At 33.2% G+C, this 20,078-nt stretch overlaps 1 protein-coding gene and 1 non-coding gene across 2 annotated transcripts; both read right to left on the bottom strand.

The window, feature by feature from the left end:
- Positions 1 to 3,911: 3,911 nt before the first annotated feature.
- LOC130809536 (U5 spliceosomal RNA) lies at positions 3,912 to 4,027 on the bottom strand. Its single transcript, XR_009040839.1, has one exon. It is a non-coding gene; the product is annotated as a U5 spliceosomal RNA (small nuclear RNA).
- Positions 4,028 to 5,599: 1,572 nt separating this feature from the next.
- Positions 5,600 to 10,674, bottom strand: LOC130807301 (uncharacterized). Its single transcript, XM_057672456.1, has 6 exons — positions 10,395 to 10,674; positions 9,410 to 9,474; positions 9,026 to 9,055; positions 7,677 to 8,934; positions 7,357 to 7,599; positions 5,600 to 6,026 (listed from the first exon to the last, which is right to left on the bottom strand). The coding sequence occupies exons 1-6, from the start codon at positions 10,485 to 10,487 to the stop codon at positions 5,964 to 5,966; spliced, it is 1,752 nt and encodes a 583-aa protein (XP_057528439.1). The 5' UTR covers positions 10,488 to 10,674; the 3' UTR covers positions 5,600 to 5,963.
- Between the last annotated feature and the right edge of the window lie 9,404 nt (positions 10,675 to 20,078).

The following is a 20,078-nucleotide window of genomic DNA, read 5'->3' on the forward strand; positions in this document are numbered from 1 at the left end:
TATATGCTATTATATCATCATCAAGTTTGAGAAGAACATACGGTGCATCCATATGAAAATCAAATTTTTGAAAGAGAACATAATAGAATATATATCACATGGATTTTCGACTATATATCAACGTAAACTTTTAGTGTAAGAATCGGTCACTTGACATAATAATTGATATAAGAAGTTCAAGTCACGAAATCATTCACTCTTTATGCCTATTGGAATACTCAATGCTATATATGCGGGAGATTTCTATCATATTTACAATTCTAATCCAAAATATTTCCGTGTGAATTAAGAAATTATCAAATATATTTTCGAGTTGCAACTATCAGCTTTATCTTTTAGTTAAATTGATCCTTTGACACATATAAATACATGTTTGACAATTAGTTAAACTTAAAGAGTAAAAATGTTATAAGTAGAGGCATTGATGATAGAGAAGCAAAGATAGTTAGAAAGAGAGCGAAAGAACAATGTTAATGTCAGATAGGGCTAAGAGAGAGATAAATGGTAGTAAAAGACATAAAGACAAGAGAAAGGAGGGAGAAGTTAGTGAAAGTCCCCACCATTAAAGATACTCATGTCTCATACATTCATTTCTCAATCCCCTTCCTTCCCCACTCCATTAATGTAACCCATAATAAAAACAAAGGAAAAAACATAACCAAAAATATAATATAAAGAAAATGGATTATTATTATTATTAGGATTATTAGATTCCTTTACCTGACTCCAGTTGTGGCTGACCCATGCCAATCCCTCCTCCTTTTCATCTGCCCCATCACTCTTTCCATACCCGTTCATGTGGACTTTTTACGTTCAAGCTTTGCTTATATATTACTTATTCCGTTATTATTTGTGTACTATGTATAGGTGTGTGATTTCTTCATGTATAAGATTTTTGGTGCACATTTTGATATTTGATAGATCAACGCTATGAAACCGTCTCACCATTAGATGGGTATATATAATCTGCATATTTTTCTAACTGATCACTTTAAAATTGTAAGTGATCACTTTAACACGCTAAACGTAAATGGGTTAAGCCCGATAGACATAGTCTCACCATGAGATCGTCTCATTTAGTTGATATTATATAAGGTAGACTATAGGAGTTAAGAATGATAGGCGGATAAAATAATAGAGATTTGACACTACATTCATCCTAGTTTGAACGAACATGGATATTCATTAATTAGTGGGTGGTGAATGGGTGTGAGATACACTATGAATTATATAGTAAGGGTTTATGTTTTATGAGGTACACTATGAATTATATTAAATGAAATTGAACTAATAAGTAAACATTACAAATTCTAAAATTTTGTTTTTAAAATTTTATGAGAATTAAGATTATATGTCACTCATGTACTCCCCATTTCACTAAAATCTCATTGGCTCACTCAAGTATTAAAATGTTTATTGTTACCAAATGTAAGTTGGTCCACATAAATAAAATTTAAAAAAAAAATAAATAAATAAATAAAAAAAAACAAAAAGAGTGTATACCATTTAATAAATTTAAAAAGTTTATGTTGTAATTAATGGATAAAACAAATTTGCGGTGAGCATGAATCGATATTAAATAAGCGAGTAATTAATTATTTATTTACTGTTATTCCAACTGAGCTATCTCCTCATGTTAACAATAGTTGCTTGTAATTAATTATTTATTTACTGTTAAGAAGCGAGTAATATTAAATAAGAGTCTGCAGTTTTTATGTAAACAAACAATTTTTTCAATCTGTCATGTATAAGTTAGCATTGCTAGAATAAAAAATTGCATTGCAAATTGCAATATATAACTCCTCCACTAACGACGTTAAATAAAGATATAGCATTTCCTTCGTTGTTATTTACTCTTTGAACTTTAGGGTTTTTTTATGTGGTATATAAACATTTAATTTAAGCTACGTAGTGAGTTTTACCTTTTAATTTTTTTACATGATAGACAAAAGAGAAGTTTTTTTTATTAACTTTACGCTATCTTTACTCAATGTAACGTCATTTTTTCAAAAAAAGTACAAACGTCATGATCATCCTAATTAGCCACATATTTTGCGTTCTAGTTGAAAAAAGTACTTAATTTAACCAACTTATCATTTTGTCTACCACATGGAAAACTTGAAAGGTCAAGGACACCACGCGAATTTAAAAAATATTTGTGAAATAGCCAAACACTCAGGATCACCACATGGAATTTTCTTATTATTTTTTTCTTTCCATTTTTCACGTCTTGTATGAGACCATCTCACGCTGACACGACCTCAACAAGAAGCACATAAGCTAAAAGTTTCTATTATTAGACTATTAGTATGAGGCATGTCTTAGAACCCGTCTTATACAAGAATTTGTAAATTTTAAAATTTTCATCTTACATTGAATATTCTATTTTTTTTAACATAAATTTTGATAGAAATAACCTCACTTAACATAACCTATATTATTTACAAAAAAGACAACGAAATTTAACTACGTACTTACCCCAAAATTCTCATATTTTTCTTCAAAAACTAAATCCAAAATTAATACCCTCCGTCCCTCCTGAAATACCAAACCCTATTTATACAATCTTCTATTATGTAGATCTAATCCTCTCATTATATTCTCGAATGTTGGAAGTTTCATTTTAATTTTTGTTTTGTTATAGGCCTATAAAGATCATATGGTTACCAAATGCGTTTGGTCGTTATATAGACCGTTATAGTTGTAAATAGTAGTCATATGCCTTTGACGACCAAACAAGTGTAGCCAATCGCAACCAAGACTGACACTAATTTCATAACCGACACCAATTTTCCTCAAGCGAGTAAGGAATTGAACCTTAGACCTACTCAACAAAGGCAACACACGACACTCCAACCAATAGGCCACAAGTTATTTAGTGATTCTTCTTGCAAACTAGGTGTATTAGAATTGTGTTGGTCTTATTAATGTATAATTGTGTATTAGTTATGTATTAGTCTTATTAATATATAATTAGTACAGTGTTAGTCATATTGGTGTAGTATTAGGTGTAATAGTATTGTATCGCATTAATGTATAATTAATATAATGTTTGTCATATTAGTTTAGTGTTAGTCGTATTTGTATAATAGCATAGTATTATTATATTAATAGTTGTATTAGTATTGTATTGGTCGTAATGTATCATATTTGTATTACTGGTATTTACAATAATATTAGTCGTGAAGTATTAGTTTAGTTGTCCATCTATAAGTGATCTCAATGGGTGAAAATGGTGAAGATCATTTAGCATAGTGGAATGGGCTAATTAGTGTGATTAGAGGTGTTCATTCGGTTGATCGGGTCGGTTTCGGACGGGTGTTATTCGGTTCGGTTGCATTTCTGATCGGTTATTTTTCGGCTGTGTGTTACAACGGGTCATACTCGGGTCGAGTCGGTTAGTCACGGTTTGGTTAGAGATCGGTTATTCAAGCTATCGGGTTAGCATCAATTCGGTGTCGGTTGAAGTTCGTGTCGAGTGTCAATCGGTCTCGGGTTGTCATCGATTACTAATTGGTTCGATTTTTTCGGGTACAGATCGGGTTCGAGCTTTATTTTTCGAGTATTTATCGGTTACGGATAACTATTGATCGAGTCAATATCGAAATAAGTTAATAGTCAGGTTTTTAATTGATGTATGCTCATTTACTTACAAAAAATAATTACCGATTGTTTTATCAGATATAGCAAATAGGAGTGTCAAACAGGTCAGGTTGGGTCATTTTCAGGTTCGGATCATATATAAATGGGTCAATAAACCCTTAACCTGAACTTGACCCATTTAATTAATGGGTCAAAAATTGAAACCCCGACCTGATCTATAGCAGATTGGTTCAACCTGCTAATGACCCATTTAACTTACTTTTTTTTTAGGTCATTAAATTCATATATTTCAGGTCATTTGACCCATTTAACCTTAATTAAAGGCTTCCTCCAAAAATAAACGTATGCCACTTAATGCAGCGAGCACACGGTATTCTTTAGTAAAAGGCGAAAGAATAGTTCGCGTTGTGCTCACGGCGTGGCTGCGTAAGTTGGTATGAAATCTGTGGAAGTTATTTAAAGGAATTTTCTTATATTAGTATCTTTCATAGCCGATATAGGACAACTTCCTTTATTATTGAAAGTCATCTTCAGCTGACAAATCCCTTAGCCGATGTGGGACAACTTCCTTTCTTATTAAAAGTCATCTTCAGCTGACAAATCCCTCAATACATGGTAATTGGTATTATCTTAGTTTTACGAAGTATTTGGCAAATGTTGATCCGTCTTAAATTTAATAAATGGGTTAAACAGGTTTTTTTCGGGTTTAAATATTCAACCTGAACCTAACCCATTTAATAAACAGATCAGGTCGAGTTGACCCATTTAATTAATTGGGTCAAAAATCTAAACCCAAACCCGCTAATTTCGAGTCGGTTTCAGATCAGGTTAGCAGGTCGGGTCAGCTTTTGCCAGCCCTAATAGGCAGGTCAATTTATTTCAATTAGTTTATATATATATATATATATATATATATATATATATATATATATATATATATATATATATATATATATATATATATATATATATATATATATATATATATATATATATATATATTCTGTATGCAATCTCTTCTGTTTAGAACTTGTGTTCTTCCTTTTTCCGTATTATTAGAAAACTAAAATTGGACTTAATTTGTTAAAATTAGGTGAAAATTTGATTCGGATTTATAACAGTTCAATTTACAATCGGTTCGGGTTTGTATCAGTTCGGGTTAAAAACAGTTCGATTAATAATCGATCGGGTTTGTATCAGTTCGGGTTAAAAACAGTTCGATCTTAATCGGTTTTAGTCAGGTTACATTCGGTTACGTGCATAATTCGGGTCGGATTTGACTCGGGTCGATCACTGTTCAGTTCTGGTAACATCGGTTAAGGTTTATATGTCGATTATAAAATTCGGTTGCAGTTCGAGTTCGATTTTGCCCTTTTCGGTTATCAAACGGTTCGAGTGAAGTATCGGTTCGGGTAATTGCGGTTCGGTAAACCTAAAAAATTTACATTTTTTTCGGGTCGGATAATTTTCGATTCCGGGTCGGATTTTCGGGTCGGGTTTGTTTTGAACAGCTCTAAGTGTGATTAAATATTGCAACTTTTTATTATTGCTACTTTCTATCTTCAATGCTCTCAATCCTTTATTCCAACTACCAACTATTCTCTATGTTTTCTAATATTTTTCTCATTTATAATATTTTAATTTAAAGAGAGAAATTTAACAATAAATGTTTAAAAATGTAGATAAAATAAAATATATCCATGTAATATTTTGTAAGATTCATCTTATCTTAATTAATATAGTTTTTTATTATGTATCATTTATAATTTTTATGATATATATTTAAACAAATTACTTTAAAAACTGCATAAAAAAAAAAAAGTAATACCGCCCAAAAAAACTTCTCTGAAATCGATACTCTCCTTGTTCCTCCCATATTTCAAATGCGAAAAACAAAAAAAATCAGAGAAACTACTTATGCAAATCAGAACAAGAATATGAGATGATACCTTTTATGTATTGACAACAGCAAATCAAAAAGATGGGAATGCCAAAATTTGCTTGTAAACATGAAACAGCCTTTAAGCAGTTCCTGGTTAACCAATATTTGTGCAGTTGGGTTGAGGTCAAACCTTTGCGGCACAGATAGTACTTCAACATACATACTCGTTTATGTAAGATATCGCAACAGATCCTTGTTTTATCCAGAATTCTTAATTTTTTTTTTGCCGAACAGGGGTAAAGTAGAGTCCTATAGAAATTCGCTATGCATTTCACCTTACCCATACCTTACAGTACGAAGGTTCACGACCCTTGTTTGAGGTATGTAGCAAACAAGAGTAGAATACTGGCTGTTAAGTATTTGGGCAAAACAGTACATATACATATATATACAAAGCCAATATCTGTATCAGCATTTTTCATCTAAGATAGACTCGAGCATTTAGGGACTTTTTGGCATCATTCATCCTATCAATCCTCACCTGTAAATGGCATGTGAAAGAGTAAAGATTAACAGATTTGCAGACTAAGGCCAAAGAAAATTTGAACAGGAGACACTTTGCTTTTCTTTGGATCAATGTAAGCAACCAATGGTGAGCTTAACCATGATTCAAGAGAAGAAAATTTTCATTATTACACATACACTTGAACAAAGCTATCTGTAAACCATACTAAGATTGCAAAGAGCAATACAAGTTTATATAAACGGCATTAGTTTATGAACTTTGATGCGTGGGTGCATAGATTTAAGTATCAAGTAGGCACATTGGTTATTTGTTCTATGAGTGGTGATCAAGACAAAGATCCCACTTGACTATGCTTTAACTTATAAATTAAAAACTAATCACAATTTAAGGGTGATGAATGAATAGTGCAATATTTCTGCCTGGAGGATAGAAATATCCATGAAGAAACAAATTACTATTGTAATTAATTTTCTATTTTAATAGTTCCTGTTTTTAGTAGTTAGGGTTTTGTGCATTCCTAATCAGAGGAATGTTGGGTCAAAAGTCAAAGCATTGGGTCAAGGAGGATCAAAGCTATACTTCTATCATAAATCATCACTCTAGAGCTCCTAATTTAAGTTGGAGAAATTCAGCAAAGGTGATTTTAGATGGAGGAGATACAGGACTCCGAGGCCTTTTCAACAACACGTCATATGCAAGAATTGACTGAAGCTTGCTACTGCGAAAATGGATAAGCACATTGTTATTAAGATGTTACTAAATTAGATTTCTTTTTAAACTCAATGTACGATATATTTTCTTAGAAATAGCCAAATAGGGGCTTTATGAGCCAATAGATTTTAGATCTCATAATGTTCAATCACGATTACATTCTTTTCATGTGTTCTTATTTCGCGAGTGAATAGATTAAGACTCAAAACCCAACCAAAATAAAAGAAGTAAAGCAAGGGACAGTTGCAAGATTGTTCAATCACCGATTGCATTGTGAAGGTATTCTCGTGTAACTAGTTATCCATTACTCACCTAGCTTGGTCTTTTGGCCACAATTGGTGCAATTTATACTCAAGTTCATTAAAAACACTTGGGTGAGGTTTACATGAACATATCTTGAATCAAATATCTAGTAAATTTTGCCCCACTTCAATCAAGTACGCAATATAGCACAATAAACATTTATGAAGCTCATCTGTATTGAAAAATTGACACATAATAGTTTATCATGTTGAAATCATATTCATATTATTGGAAAATATTGGGTCTACAAGACTTAGAAAACAGACTTTAGAGGGAAACAGAGGACTTTTTAGTGCTACTACAAATAGGATAACGAGAAAGTTTAGATTACCTTCGAACCAGCTGATGTTACTCCAACATTGTATTTTGACTTCAGTCCGGGTACCTTGTGATCTGATACTCTCCAACTTGGCACGCTGTCACCAGATCTATGACTTGAAACTGCTCTTCCTCCCAGGTTCTCTTTTCCTCTGCATGCAAATTTATTAAACTGCCTGCCTCCTACTTTACCCTCAACGCCTTGAGCAATTCCTGACTGACTTAATAGAATTTTTTGAGTTGTTTGAAGAAAAACCTGTGCAGATCATACGTCAGCTTGAGAAATATATATATATAATCAGTTGTTCTGACAGAATTCACCAAGTATCAAACCTTTGAGTTTGAAGTTTTCTGGGTATTGGCTGCTGCAGCAGGAGCAACATCTCTACCATTTTTCTTAGAGCTGTAGGAATTGTCAGCACGAACAGATGGCACCCTCACTTTTTTAGCTTTCCCTTTTCCTTGAGCAAGGTTTTGCCTTAGATCTCTCAAATTGGAAACTTTATCTTTAGCCAGTTTGACACCAGCTGCCATTTCATTAACATCAAGCTTTGCATACGAGAATCCTTGGTTAGGCCTCCCAAATGAAGACTTGTGATCTTTCGACCCTATATGAACATTCAACTTTACTTTCACTTGCTGGCAGTGATCTGATTTTGGTACAGCTGCAGATTTTTTGCCTTTTCGATCATATCCAGTAGAAGAGCCTACATGGGACTTGCCAGCAGAAGATTTACGGCCTTTTGTATCATATCCAGTACTAGAAAAGTTCAAATTGGACTTGAAATTGCAAGATTTACGAGCTTCTGATTTTTTTTTGCAGGAATGACCTATTGACACAGCTGCAGATCCCTCGCCTTTAGTAACAGGTCCAGTACAAGATGAGCTCACACTCAACTTGCCTGACGAAATTTTGTGATTGTTTGCTTCTGTATTGTCACTGACCTCAAGCCGCAGTGCTGGTCTAGTGGCATGACTTTTCCTGAGATTGGTTCTCAAAGAATTTAGAAGACCACCTGTGAGAGCAAATGAATCTTTTGACTCCCCCGAAACCTTTGAATTTTGTTGCCAACCTAGAGTTTTCAAGGTGCTTTTTGAGACCCTACTTGGTCGTGCAAACTGTGAATCTGGATCACCAGTGCGATTAAATGCATCGTTCAGCTCCTCAGAATCCTTTAAATCTTGGTGCCAACTTACAGTTCTTGTGGTGCTTGTTGAAACCCCGCTTGTGCTTGCTGACTCAAACTTTAGAGACACACTTCTTACTGAATCATCCACCTCACTGGTGATTGAATTAGAAGCTTTACTTTGATTCCCATGGTTCACTTTAGATTTAGCTTCCTGACTTGAAACTGAATTAATTGATGAAAACCTACCACCCAAATCATTAATGGGATGTCCTTTACTTAAACAAATTTGACGACAGTTGCTTGTCCTGTCTCTAATTCTATAGTTGTTGCCTCTTGATTTTGAAACAGAAAACGGAAGATGTGGAGAACATGGTCCTTGCAGGTTAAAGTTGAAAATGTCATTCCCCACATCCGGATGTGCAAATGCAGATCTTAAACGCCGTGCAGAATGATAATGGAACCTAAATTAAGTCAACCCCATTAACAAAATAATATAAATGGGTGCGTTCTAAAGTAGTCAAACCCAGGTGAAAACTGTGTAAGATCACTTACGGATGGCTTGTGTGAAACCATGCATCATTACTGCAAAAAGACGGGAAATGCACAGTAATTACAGAGCAGCTAATATAAAATTCTAAGCATATGCTACTGAATCCATCCCAAGTGAAGTTTCATTAGTTCACTTTTACGGTCTCCAAGATACTAACAATAACAATGACAAAACCTCAATCTTAAAGTAAGGATGTGCCGACCAAAACCTAGTCACATCAGATGATCATGCAGTCTCCAAGATGTGTGTAATAATTACTGTCCTAATTACCAATTTTTCCATATTTAGTAACATAATGATCAAACCCTCACAAATTACTAGTAAACTATAAGTACCATGGAGTACAAACACAAGCAAACGTCACATTTAAATCACAAGAAACTCACTTGTCTTCAGTCGACAGTGTTGATTCCAACGAAAGATCAGCCCACATTGGTGCCTCAAACTCTTCCTGAGATTGATAAACATATAAAACAAAAATGAAGGTGTTACAATTACGACTCGTTCGATTTCAAAAACCAAACCTTCTAATCATAAAGCAAGATAGAAGAAGGATCACATAGTTATCATAGTCGAATGAACATCCGAAAACCATACACATTACTCCTTGTTCTTCACTTACTCAGCTATTCATCAAACCACATGTCCACAACAGAGAATATCCCACTTTAATAAAATGTATAAGCTTTACGATTCTCACACTTCCCTGATAAAAATTTATTTCATTAGACCTAAGTCCTAACCAATAAAACATATGGAACAATCACAGACAAAAAGTGACAAACATTCTGCAAACCACCTTTTAATATAACTTAGATATGAATGAAAATTAGAGTTGATCAAGATTTACAGATTACAGGTTGAGATGGGCGATAGTCAAGTGAGTGGAGAAGAAGAATTTATAGGGCAACCACTATGACCGATATATTGATTAATGAAACCAAAACAAATTTGTTGGTATTTAGGCTTTGGCATTGTTGTTGTACCGGTACAATAGAACTCCAACAAACCTACTACTACAAGGCAGAGCTATAAAAAAATATGAAAACCAATTCGAAACTCAGTTTAATTTATCCTGTCATTTTGTATTGATTAAATAATTTATAACCCATATTACCAACAATTGGGATTCAAACAAAAGAGGGTAATTTTTACTTTTCAGGGGACTAATAACTCAATGAGAACAATATTCAGTAGAACTAAAAGCAAGAAATCCAGGAAACACCCAGATGTTGAATTGGCATGAAAAGGAAAGGGGAAAACCCCCATATGAAAAGAACTCATATTACTCAATATTAAACCCAAATTAAACCTAAATTGAACCCCCCAAACTGATATAAATGAGTGTTTTAAGGAGAATTTCTTAAATACCAGAAACGCCCAGTGATCAGCTTCCGCAATGCTTCTCCTCTTGGACGCTCCAATACCATCATCTTTAACCTTGATCTTAGTTTGAGTCGACATTTCTTTAAGCTGATCAATATTTAGCAAAAACCCAAGAAGTTCCTTCTAATTTGAATCATGGAAAGGCTGAAATAGTTTGGATTGTCCATTGTTTCAGTGGGTTATACTGTTTCTACTGGGTTTATTTTAATGGCGTGGGAGAAGAAGTGACGAATTCGGAAGTTGAAGAGACTATGAGAGATTGAGAGGAGTGTGAACCGTGTATTACTGACTTAAATTGTATACGTGTAAGGTGTGGATGATTCTACGTTTTCTTGACCGTTAGATAGTAAGAGCAATCAAATGTGAAGAGGGAAAATTAGAGTAGCTTCCAAAGGAAGCTTAAAACAAGTCTACTACACATAGTAATGATGGGCATGGGTCTTGGACCCTAAGAGTCTAGAACCGACCCGCTTCGACCCTAATTTTAAGGGTTTGGATTCAATTATTTTGGGACCCTATGAAGCCGGGTCGAATTTGGGTCCATAACCTTAGGGTTCGGGTCTGGGTCCACAGGTTTGAGACCCAAATCTGGTAGAGATCCGACCTATGGACCCATTTACATCTTTTTAAATTTAACTCTTTTCTTTCCTTTTTGTTTGTCCACTATACTTTTTTTACGTATTTCAAAGCAAATATTGAGCCTTGATATCTCATAGTACGCATAATAAAAAGTTATAAAAATTACATATTAAAATTCTTTGTATCAAAATGAATCTAACAAGATTCCATATGAATATATCTTGTATTGAATATAGACTTTAAAAATCAAATTTAAATTTTTCTCTTTAACGTGAAAAAACTTAAAGTGGACAAACAAAAAAGAACGGAAAGAGTATATTAGCTATCATGTGTATTTAATAGTTTGATTTGAAATTTTGTTATATTTCTGAACAATAAGTGATTTTTTAAATTTTGTCAATTCATATTAATTTGAAATTTGTTTTTTGTATTTATACTTTAAAAATTCAACGGCTTGATAAATATTTCGTTATAAGAACTTGTATGTTGGAAAGTTGTATATTCTTATTCGCTCAATTAGTATACAATATTACAAGATCTTTGTTAGTCGAAAATATTTAAATAATTTTATACGAATGGTCGAAAATTGTATAATACTCCATCCAATTCATAAAAGTGGAGACATTTACTTTTTGACATTATTCACTTATTATTCTTAATTTATATTTTATTCTTAATTTACAAATCGAAACATAGTCAAGTGAGATTTTGTTTAATTCGTGTCAATGCAAAGATTATTAATATCTACATTTTATAATATTTCATTATATATAATAAAAGATATTAAGTATTAAATAAGTGCATTGGATAGTGTGAAAAAGTAAATGTCCCATTTTCTATGAATCGGAAGGAGTATATATTTTAAATAAAATTTCAGGAAAAAGAAATTGTTTTGAACCCAAATCTAGACCCTAGACCCGCCAGACCCTAAGGGTCTGGGTCCAAATTTTCAGACCCTATGGATCTAGGTCCGAGTCTAAGTCCAATGAAAAAATTAGGGTCTAGATCTGGGTCTAACATGTACAAATAACTAGGAAAGACAACTTTTCCTATCTTTAAAGGTACATTCTTATACAACCTATCATAACTATATAATTTCCCTGATGGAACAGCCACAATATATGATATTTTTTCAAACGTTTTTAAATTCAATTCTTCTACTTTACTCTTTGCAATAAATGAACAAGTTGCACCCGAATCAAACAATACATTAACAGCTATAGAATGGATGACGAATGTACCTGTAACCACATCCGTCGCCTGGTCAGCTTCCTTTGAACTGACCGCAGATACTTGTCCACCAGCCGGTTGTGCGTTCATTCCTCCCCCTGGTTTCTCACACGTTGCATTCCTAAACCTTCAACCCGATTTCTTTCCGTCCGACCCTGTCCCCCATTAAATTGTCGTTGAAGCCTCTGGCCATTATTACCATGATGACCTCTCCCAGTTTGTTGGTTGCCTTGCTTCCCAAAGTTGCTCTGATTTTGTTGTCGGTGTTGTTCTCCTGGCTGTCGATTATCACTTCCTTTCTTTATGTAGCACTCATACTCCCTATGTCCCCTCTTGTGGCAGAAATTATATTCAACCTAATTCCCTTCACAATCTTTCCCATGATGATTTTTCTTGAACCTCCTGCAGAAATACTTTCTTTCCTTGCCATCCCGATCGAGCAAAGGCTTATTAGCAGACCTCACATCTCCCCTAAACCCCCCATTCACACTCGAACAATTCCCTTGAAAACTTCCAAAAGTCTTTGGCTTCTTCTGATAGAAGCCTAATGGTGCTCTTGGCTAACCATTTCCTTCCTCTTCTCCGTAACATTGACCTTCTCCTTTTCTTCCTCCTTTCGTAAGATATTCCCTACCTGAGCTGCACGCTTATACATCTGCTCTAACGTGCTATAGCGATCACTTTCGATATGTTTTTGAATATCAAAAGATAATCCCAGTTCGAAGCGTTGCATTTTCTTCTCTTCAGTGGGTACATCATCTGGACAGTATTTGATGTACTCCATAAACTTGTGGTAGTATTCATCAACAGTCAAACTACCCATCTCAAATCGAGCAAACTTGTTCGACCTGTCCTTTCTCACATGTAGCGGGTTAAACTTCTCCCTCATAGCTCTCTTAAACATACCCCAATTCCTACCCCCATCAGCTTGCTCTAAAAGCCCCGCCTTACTGTTTGCCCACCAATAGTCGGCTTCCCCAGTCAGATAGAAAGCAGCTTGATTGATTTTCAATTCCTCCGGGCACTCTACCACATCAAAGAGTTTTTCAAACTCCCTTAACCAGTGTTTGATCTCCGACGGTTCTCCTTTACCATCAAAGGGTGATGGTTAGTTCTGACTAGTGCTCTTGTTCATCTTAGAGGCTTGTTCAGACACATATCTCGTTCGTGGTGTGCTAACTTCGGTTAATGCCTTAACCAAATTCCTTAGTGTTTAGTTAGTGTCATTTCTAGCTAGTCTTTTCCTGGAAATTGGAGGCATCTTCTGCAAATGAAAATAGAGGGTACTATAAGTATATTTCCTAAGATTCAAGATGAGGTCAGGCCTTATTAATTTTTTTTACACCTTTTAAAACAACGACACACAAGGAAGAACATCTAATTAATAACTCAATTTACCATTTTTTTTCAATATAAATTATTACATGCAATAAGGCTCACCACATATGAGATGAAAACAAACCATAATATTTTTATAAAAGTTTCACTGGTTCGCGTCATACAAAAAGACTTACACCAAGTAAAAAAATAAATAAATAAATAAATATAAATAAAGATAATAAAAAAAACAAAATCAAAAATCACTTTACTCGAAGGTTTACATAAAAAAATAAAGAAAAACAACCAAAAGATAACAAAATAATAACTAAAAGAAACATCTAGCGCCTGGCGTCTCTAGTGTACGAACGCTCATCATAAACTGTTGGGTTGAAGTCTTCATCATCCTCATCTCCTCCAGAATCACTGCTTGAATCCGAACATGCATCCTCCATATCACTATATTCACCCCCAGATTCTTGGTTGTTCACTGGTGCTTCCTCTGGGTCCTCTTCAGGGTCTTCCTTGGGGTCCTCCTCGTTGGACCACCCCCTAGCAAACTCTTCTTCCTCTTCTTCCTCACCATTTGAAATCTAAGTAATTGTTAATGGTTCACGGCTAGCCTCCCACATCTTAATTTCACTCTCCACCGGGTCAATAGGTTCCTCTAATGGAGATTCAGGTTTATTCTCCTCCTTTACCGAATCTGGAGCTAATTCAGATTTCTTCGGTTCATTTAAATTTTCATCTTCCGTAGGTTCTTCCTCATTCGAGGATTCCTCTTCCTCCAAGGGTCCTCCTCATCAAAGGGTTCTTCTTCTTCTAAAGGTTCTCTCTCTTCGAAAGGTTCTCCCTCTTCTAAAGGTTCCATCTCTTCGAAAGATTCTCCCTCTTCTGAAGGTTCTCCCTCTTCTAAGGGTTCTTCCTCCAGATGGTTTACCCCACTAGGTTCTACCCTTAATGGTTCCATCCTTTTTCTAGATGCGGATAAATGATGCAGCTTATTTAGGTCTAGTTCTGAGTCATAACATACCCTATCTGCTTTCGTTTTAATCATATACATCCGCTCTCTATAATCTCGGATACTTTCACCATTTTGTACCCTCTATATATCTGAATTACAGACTTCTCTTTAGACAGTCTCTGGGTCAAACATCGGTACTCCCCTAGTCTCATTGGGGGTGTGTGGGTCCATAAGTGTCTTTCCCTTATCCATATATCCTGGTTACAAACAAAAAGAACAAAACATAATACATTACAATCTCTTACAACTTTCACTAACAGCCTATACCTACAACATATAGTAGCCTTATCGGCTCGATTAACAACATACAACACACAATCTTAGTCAAACAATTTTTATCCCAAATGACTATTCCCCAACTTTCTACTAAGGTCGGTTATTTCTTTATCATTTTAAAATGTAGGCTCTAATACCAATTGTAATAGTTCGGTTTAAAGTGAATCGGATAATTACATGTAAATCTAAATTCGGGGTCACGCGTCGGACATTTAAGTTAAACTATTTATAGGATCGATGACGTTCTAGTGATAAAGAAATAAGCAAATAAAGATAGTAACAACAATTCAATAAAAGTCTTAAAGGTTACAACTTGAGATCCTAAGGGCCTCTTCAAAACCATATTCTAGTTTAAAATATAAACGTACTTGCTGAAATAAATAAACAATTTCAACGACAAAATATCATAGATCGTGTACGACAGTCAACTCATTTATAGGTTTTAATGTTGAAGTCCTCACACACTATTCCCGCCTGCAAATCGACCTGCTAGTTGTCGAAAGACAACATCATAGCAAGTTCAAAGAACATAAACCAGCACACGTCATAGACTTCATACAATGCATTATACAGGTTACATACAAACAATGAGTTCATCCAAACATGCAAAAGCTCTAATATTTAAGATGTCATTATTGTCTTTCCAATTCCCAACTCATGTCGTTGCCTGTCCAGTTCAGGTTGCTAGAGTAATATAAAAGTTTAAAGGAATACACATGGGAAAGCTAATCCCAAGGCAACCTCCAGCCTAAGATGTTGCCCGTCCTATTCGGGTCGTCAAAGTTAAAGTATGCATATCCCCATGGTGACCGTAATGATCCAAAACTGCCATGGGAACGATAAATAATAATAATTCCAATCCAGTATAATAACCCCAAATGGGTAGCCAACATAACCATCCCCAAATTTCCAAGTTAAACTCTTTTCCAATTATTTTTGGTGTCTAAGCCTTAAGTGATACACAAAATCACATCATAGAATGAGTACAACCTTAATGTACATAACCAATTAAATAGTATGGTCTAAGCGTGGACCTTAAAAGGACGGTAAATTAATCAAAGCACGCCACAAAAGGAATCTCAACTCCTTATGAATCGAGGTCCTAAACACAACCACGCATACAAAAAATCACGTATTAGTATGTGTTTACACAACCAATCCACTTTATACTACCAAGGCGTCACTAAAATTCATAATTTTAAATGATTAAATATTAATCCCAATAACTTCTAAATTTTAAAATGCAACCAGAAACTTTATTGGCCTTTTTGGACAGTTTCAAAAATTCAAACAAAAAATCCGACTTCATCACTACGTCCATCAATTATGTTGGGTACCAAATTTCATAATTTTTAACGCTCATTTACTATTTCTAACTAATTTTAGCGTTTAAGTGACCTTTAAAGCAATCGGTGAACGAAGCGACAAACAAAATGCAGTAGAATGTCGAGGTTTGAGGCGTGCCCATCGAGGCACACCAACTGTCCAGAATTTTTTTTTTTCTTATTTCATTTAAATATTTATATTCCTTTAACTCCTTTATTTTAAATTCAATGATTTCTATTCCCAATATTTACAATTCAACACATACTACCACAAATCATTCTTAATAATAAAATAATCAAAATATGAGTATCCACACATACACAAATCTCAAAACACAATTAAAGACAACATAAAAAAATATATAAATAATTATATTAAGACATTTTTATCACTCATTATTTGTATAATATATATATATATATATATATATATATATATATATATATATATATATATATATATATATATATATATATATATATATATATATATATATATATATATATATATATATATTGTTAAAAGGTTATGAACTCATGGAAAACTAAACATGAATATGAATCATAATAAACCATATAAAGGTAACACATGAATATAATTCTTCTAACAATTAAATTTTGTTAAAGAATTATAAATCATAAAAAAAGAAAAAAAAACTATATAAACTTAACACTTGAATATAATTCTTCTAACAAATTAAATTTTGTTAAAAGAATTATAAATCATAAAAAAAAAACTATATAAACTTAACACTTGAATATAATTCTTCTAAAAAATTAAATTTTGTTAAAGAATTATAAATCATAAGAAAAAAAAAACTATATAAACTTAACACATGAATATAATTCTTCTAACAAATTAAATTTTGTTAAAGAATTAAATCATGAACAACATTTTTTTTTAACAAATTCAATTTTTGTATAATAATCAAGGACTTACAACATTTAAGGATTAAGGATTAAATTGCCCAATTGAACACCCAAATAAACTCTCAAGATTTTTTTTTCTCATTTTTCTCTCTTTTTCTTTAAAATGGTAAAAAAAAAAAAAAAAAAAGGATCTAAAATGGTGAAGAAAATTTCTGAATTTTTTTAGTGAATTTTAAATGTCTTTTGACCCTTCAAAGCCTAATTAAGCACACTTAAATATCCCCTTAATTAGCTAGCCTTAATGCCACTTAATTGGGCATTTAGGGAGGAGTTACAAATCCCCCCAATTCATCCCAATGCACGAGCCACTTTGTGATATATATATATATATATATATATATATATATATATATATATATATATATATATATATATATATATATATATATATATTTATTTACTTTATTGTTCGATTTAGTTGCTATCGTTACGCGATAAACTTGTTACACGATAATTTAATGAGGTGTTACAATTACATATATCTTGAGTATTTTTACTTGAGGATTGGGAGAACTCTATTTGTGGTATCGAGGATTTTATGACTGTAACTTAGGCATAAAAGCTAAACTTAAATGAGTCATATTCGAGGCTATCTTTTGTTGAAAGAGATTTCTTGTTGTGCTCCAAACAATTTAAGGTTTGTTACATTTTGATGTAAATAAATTCTTAGACATTGAATTTAAATAAAATGTGTTAAGATAAAGGCTTATATAAAAGAATTACTAAAAGGAGTTATTACTGTTATACTTGGGATTGTCTTAATAATAGTTTGTGTTGAAGTCAAAACAACTAAGAAATTTACAATTTGGGGATTAAGATGGTTATCGCTTCATAAGGATATATTCTTGGTGATGAACGTTGCTTTTATTAAGAGTTGTGGTCATTGGTTGACTATGGTAGAAGTAACAGTTTTGTATATTGCGAGTAGTATCAAAGAGTGTATTTGGTCGTGCTTTATATAAGGTTTGTGACGACAATAACTGACTTATAGGAGGTTATAAGGTATTATGAAAATTTGAGATCCTAGTTCTTCGAGTAGGTTCAACCCTTGTAAGAATGCAACCCCAGCAGACGAAGAAGATTTTTAACTTTGAGACCGCTTTTTAATTCTAGAGATGATTGAGTAAGCTAAAGACTCAACTCCTTTTAGTAATGATATTCAAAACACATATTAAATTAAATAAATAAATTTACTAATTATATTTAGTTGTCTAATAGGTCCAAAATGATATTAGATATAAAGTGTTTAAATTGATAAATAATTTAAGTCCAAATATTTGTTGAAATAAGTTTGAAATATGTTGACTTAAGTTTAACGTTTTATAAGCTAAGTAATTTAGAATAAGTAAAACCTATGGCTTGATTACATGGTTTTAACTTATGGCTTAATTACACGGTTTTAAATAAGTGATTTACTTGGTAAACAAGATTATACTAAAACGTTAGAATCCTTTTAAAAGTATTCATTTGTTTTCTCTTTTGTGACATTGGGATTAGAACTTTATTTAAGGGAACTTGTAAAACGTTTTTCAAGGGGAAGAACGTGGTGAGAGAAGATAGAGAGAACTTCTTAGTCATAAAGAGTTCATTAATAAAAGGTGTTAGAATCCTAAGGGTTGAAAAAAAACTATAGGCGGGGAGTAGGCTATCGATAGCTGAACCTCATTAACAAATTCCTTGTTCTTGTTTAAGTTCATTTCACATTTAGTTCTTAGATTTATTATTCAACTTAAAAAATTTCAGAAAAAATGTTTTGAAAGGTCTCCCAAGCTCTTGAGCTCACCTTCTAGAGAAAATTTTTAAACGACCATATTCTTTATTCACCCCCTCTAAAGAGTATCCGATTTCCTATCAACCTTTACAAGTTCAGTTGATTCTTAAGAGAATGATAGTAACCCAAGGTAGACAAAAGAGTTATTCAGATTAGTGATGTAGAACTATTGAGTCTCAAGTTGGGGACAAAGTATTTCTTCGAATTTCTCCAAATCAAGCAGTGATGAGATTTTGGAATAAGGGTAAACTCGGCCCAAGGTTTATTGGACCTTGAGAGACTCTTGAGCGCATTTGTGAAGTAGCGTATCGCCTTGCTTTACATATTCCAGTTGAGACAATACATGTGGGACGACCCCACATGTCCTTTAGCCGCAACAGCTACCCCTTGATAACACTTTGCAGTATGAGGAGACACATGTTCAAATTCTAAATAAGAAGATACGAGATATTCATCGGGTGGTGTAGCACATACGAAGGTGCTATAGTCTAACTATGTCACCGAGGAAGCCACATAGGAGGCAGAGGAAGCCATGAAATGCAATTATCCGTGGCTGTTTTCTCCGGTAGTAATTATTATGATTATCGTTGTTATAGCTATTACATCTCCTTAGTCTTTAAGAAGTAAGTTCGAGGACGAACTTTATTCTAAGTTAGGAAGAATCGTAAGATTTTTTTTGGGGGGGGGGGGGGGGGGGGGATGCTAGGACTTGGTTAGATCTTGGTAGATGTGTTAATGTTCGTTAGTTAACACAGTTTTCTTAAGTTGTGCATAATTGGATTGTATACTCGAGAACTTATTTAGCCATGACTTTGGATTTAGTAACTTTGAGGACGAAATTTATTTTAAGTTGGGTAGAATGTAACATCTGAGAAATTGATACTTTTAGAATTAGAATAATTTTAAAAAATATTAGAATGAGAATTATTTTGGGTTGAAAAATAATTGAGTTGAATAAATAAATTTTATGGGCTAAGATAACAAAGATTTAAATTGGGAATAACTATATGGCTAATATGATAAGATATCTCCTTTTTAAGTGGAAAAATTACCGTAAAAATACAATCTTTTGTTAATTTTCCACAATAATACCTATTTTTGATTAACCATAATACCATCAATTTAAGGGGTTTTTTTCCTAGAATAATATCAACTTTAGTTTATTAATTAATTTACCATTTTTTTGTCATATAACCTCTTATAATTTGATTTTTAAC

The sequence above is a fragment of the Amaranthus tricolor genome, chromosome 3 (assembly GCF_026212465.1).
Source record: "Amaranthus tricolor cultivar Red isolate AtriRed21 chromosome 3, ASM2621246v1, whole genome shotgun sequence".
Taxonomy (NCBI): domain Eukaryota; kingdom Viridiplantae; phylum Streptophyta; class Magnoliopsida; order Caryophyllales; family Amaranthaceae; genus Amaranthus; species Amaranthus tricolor.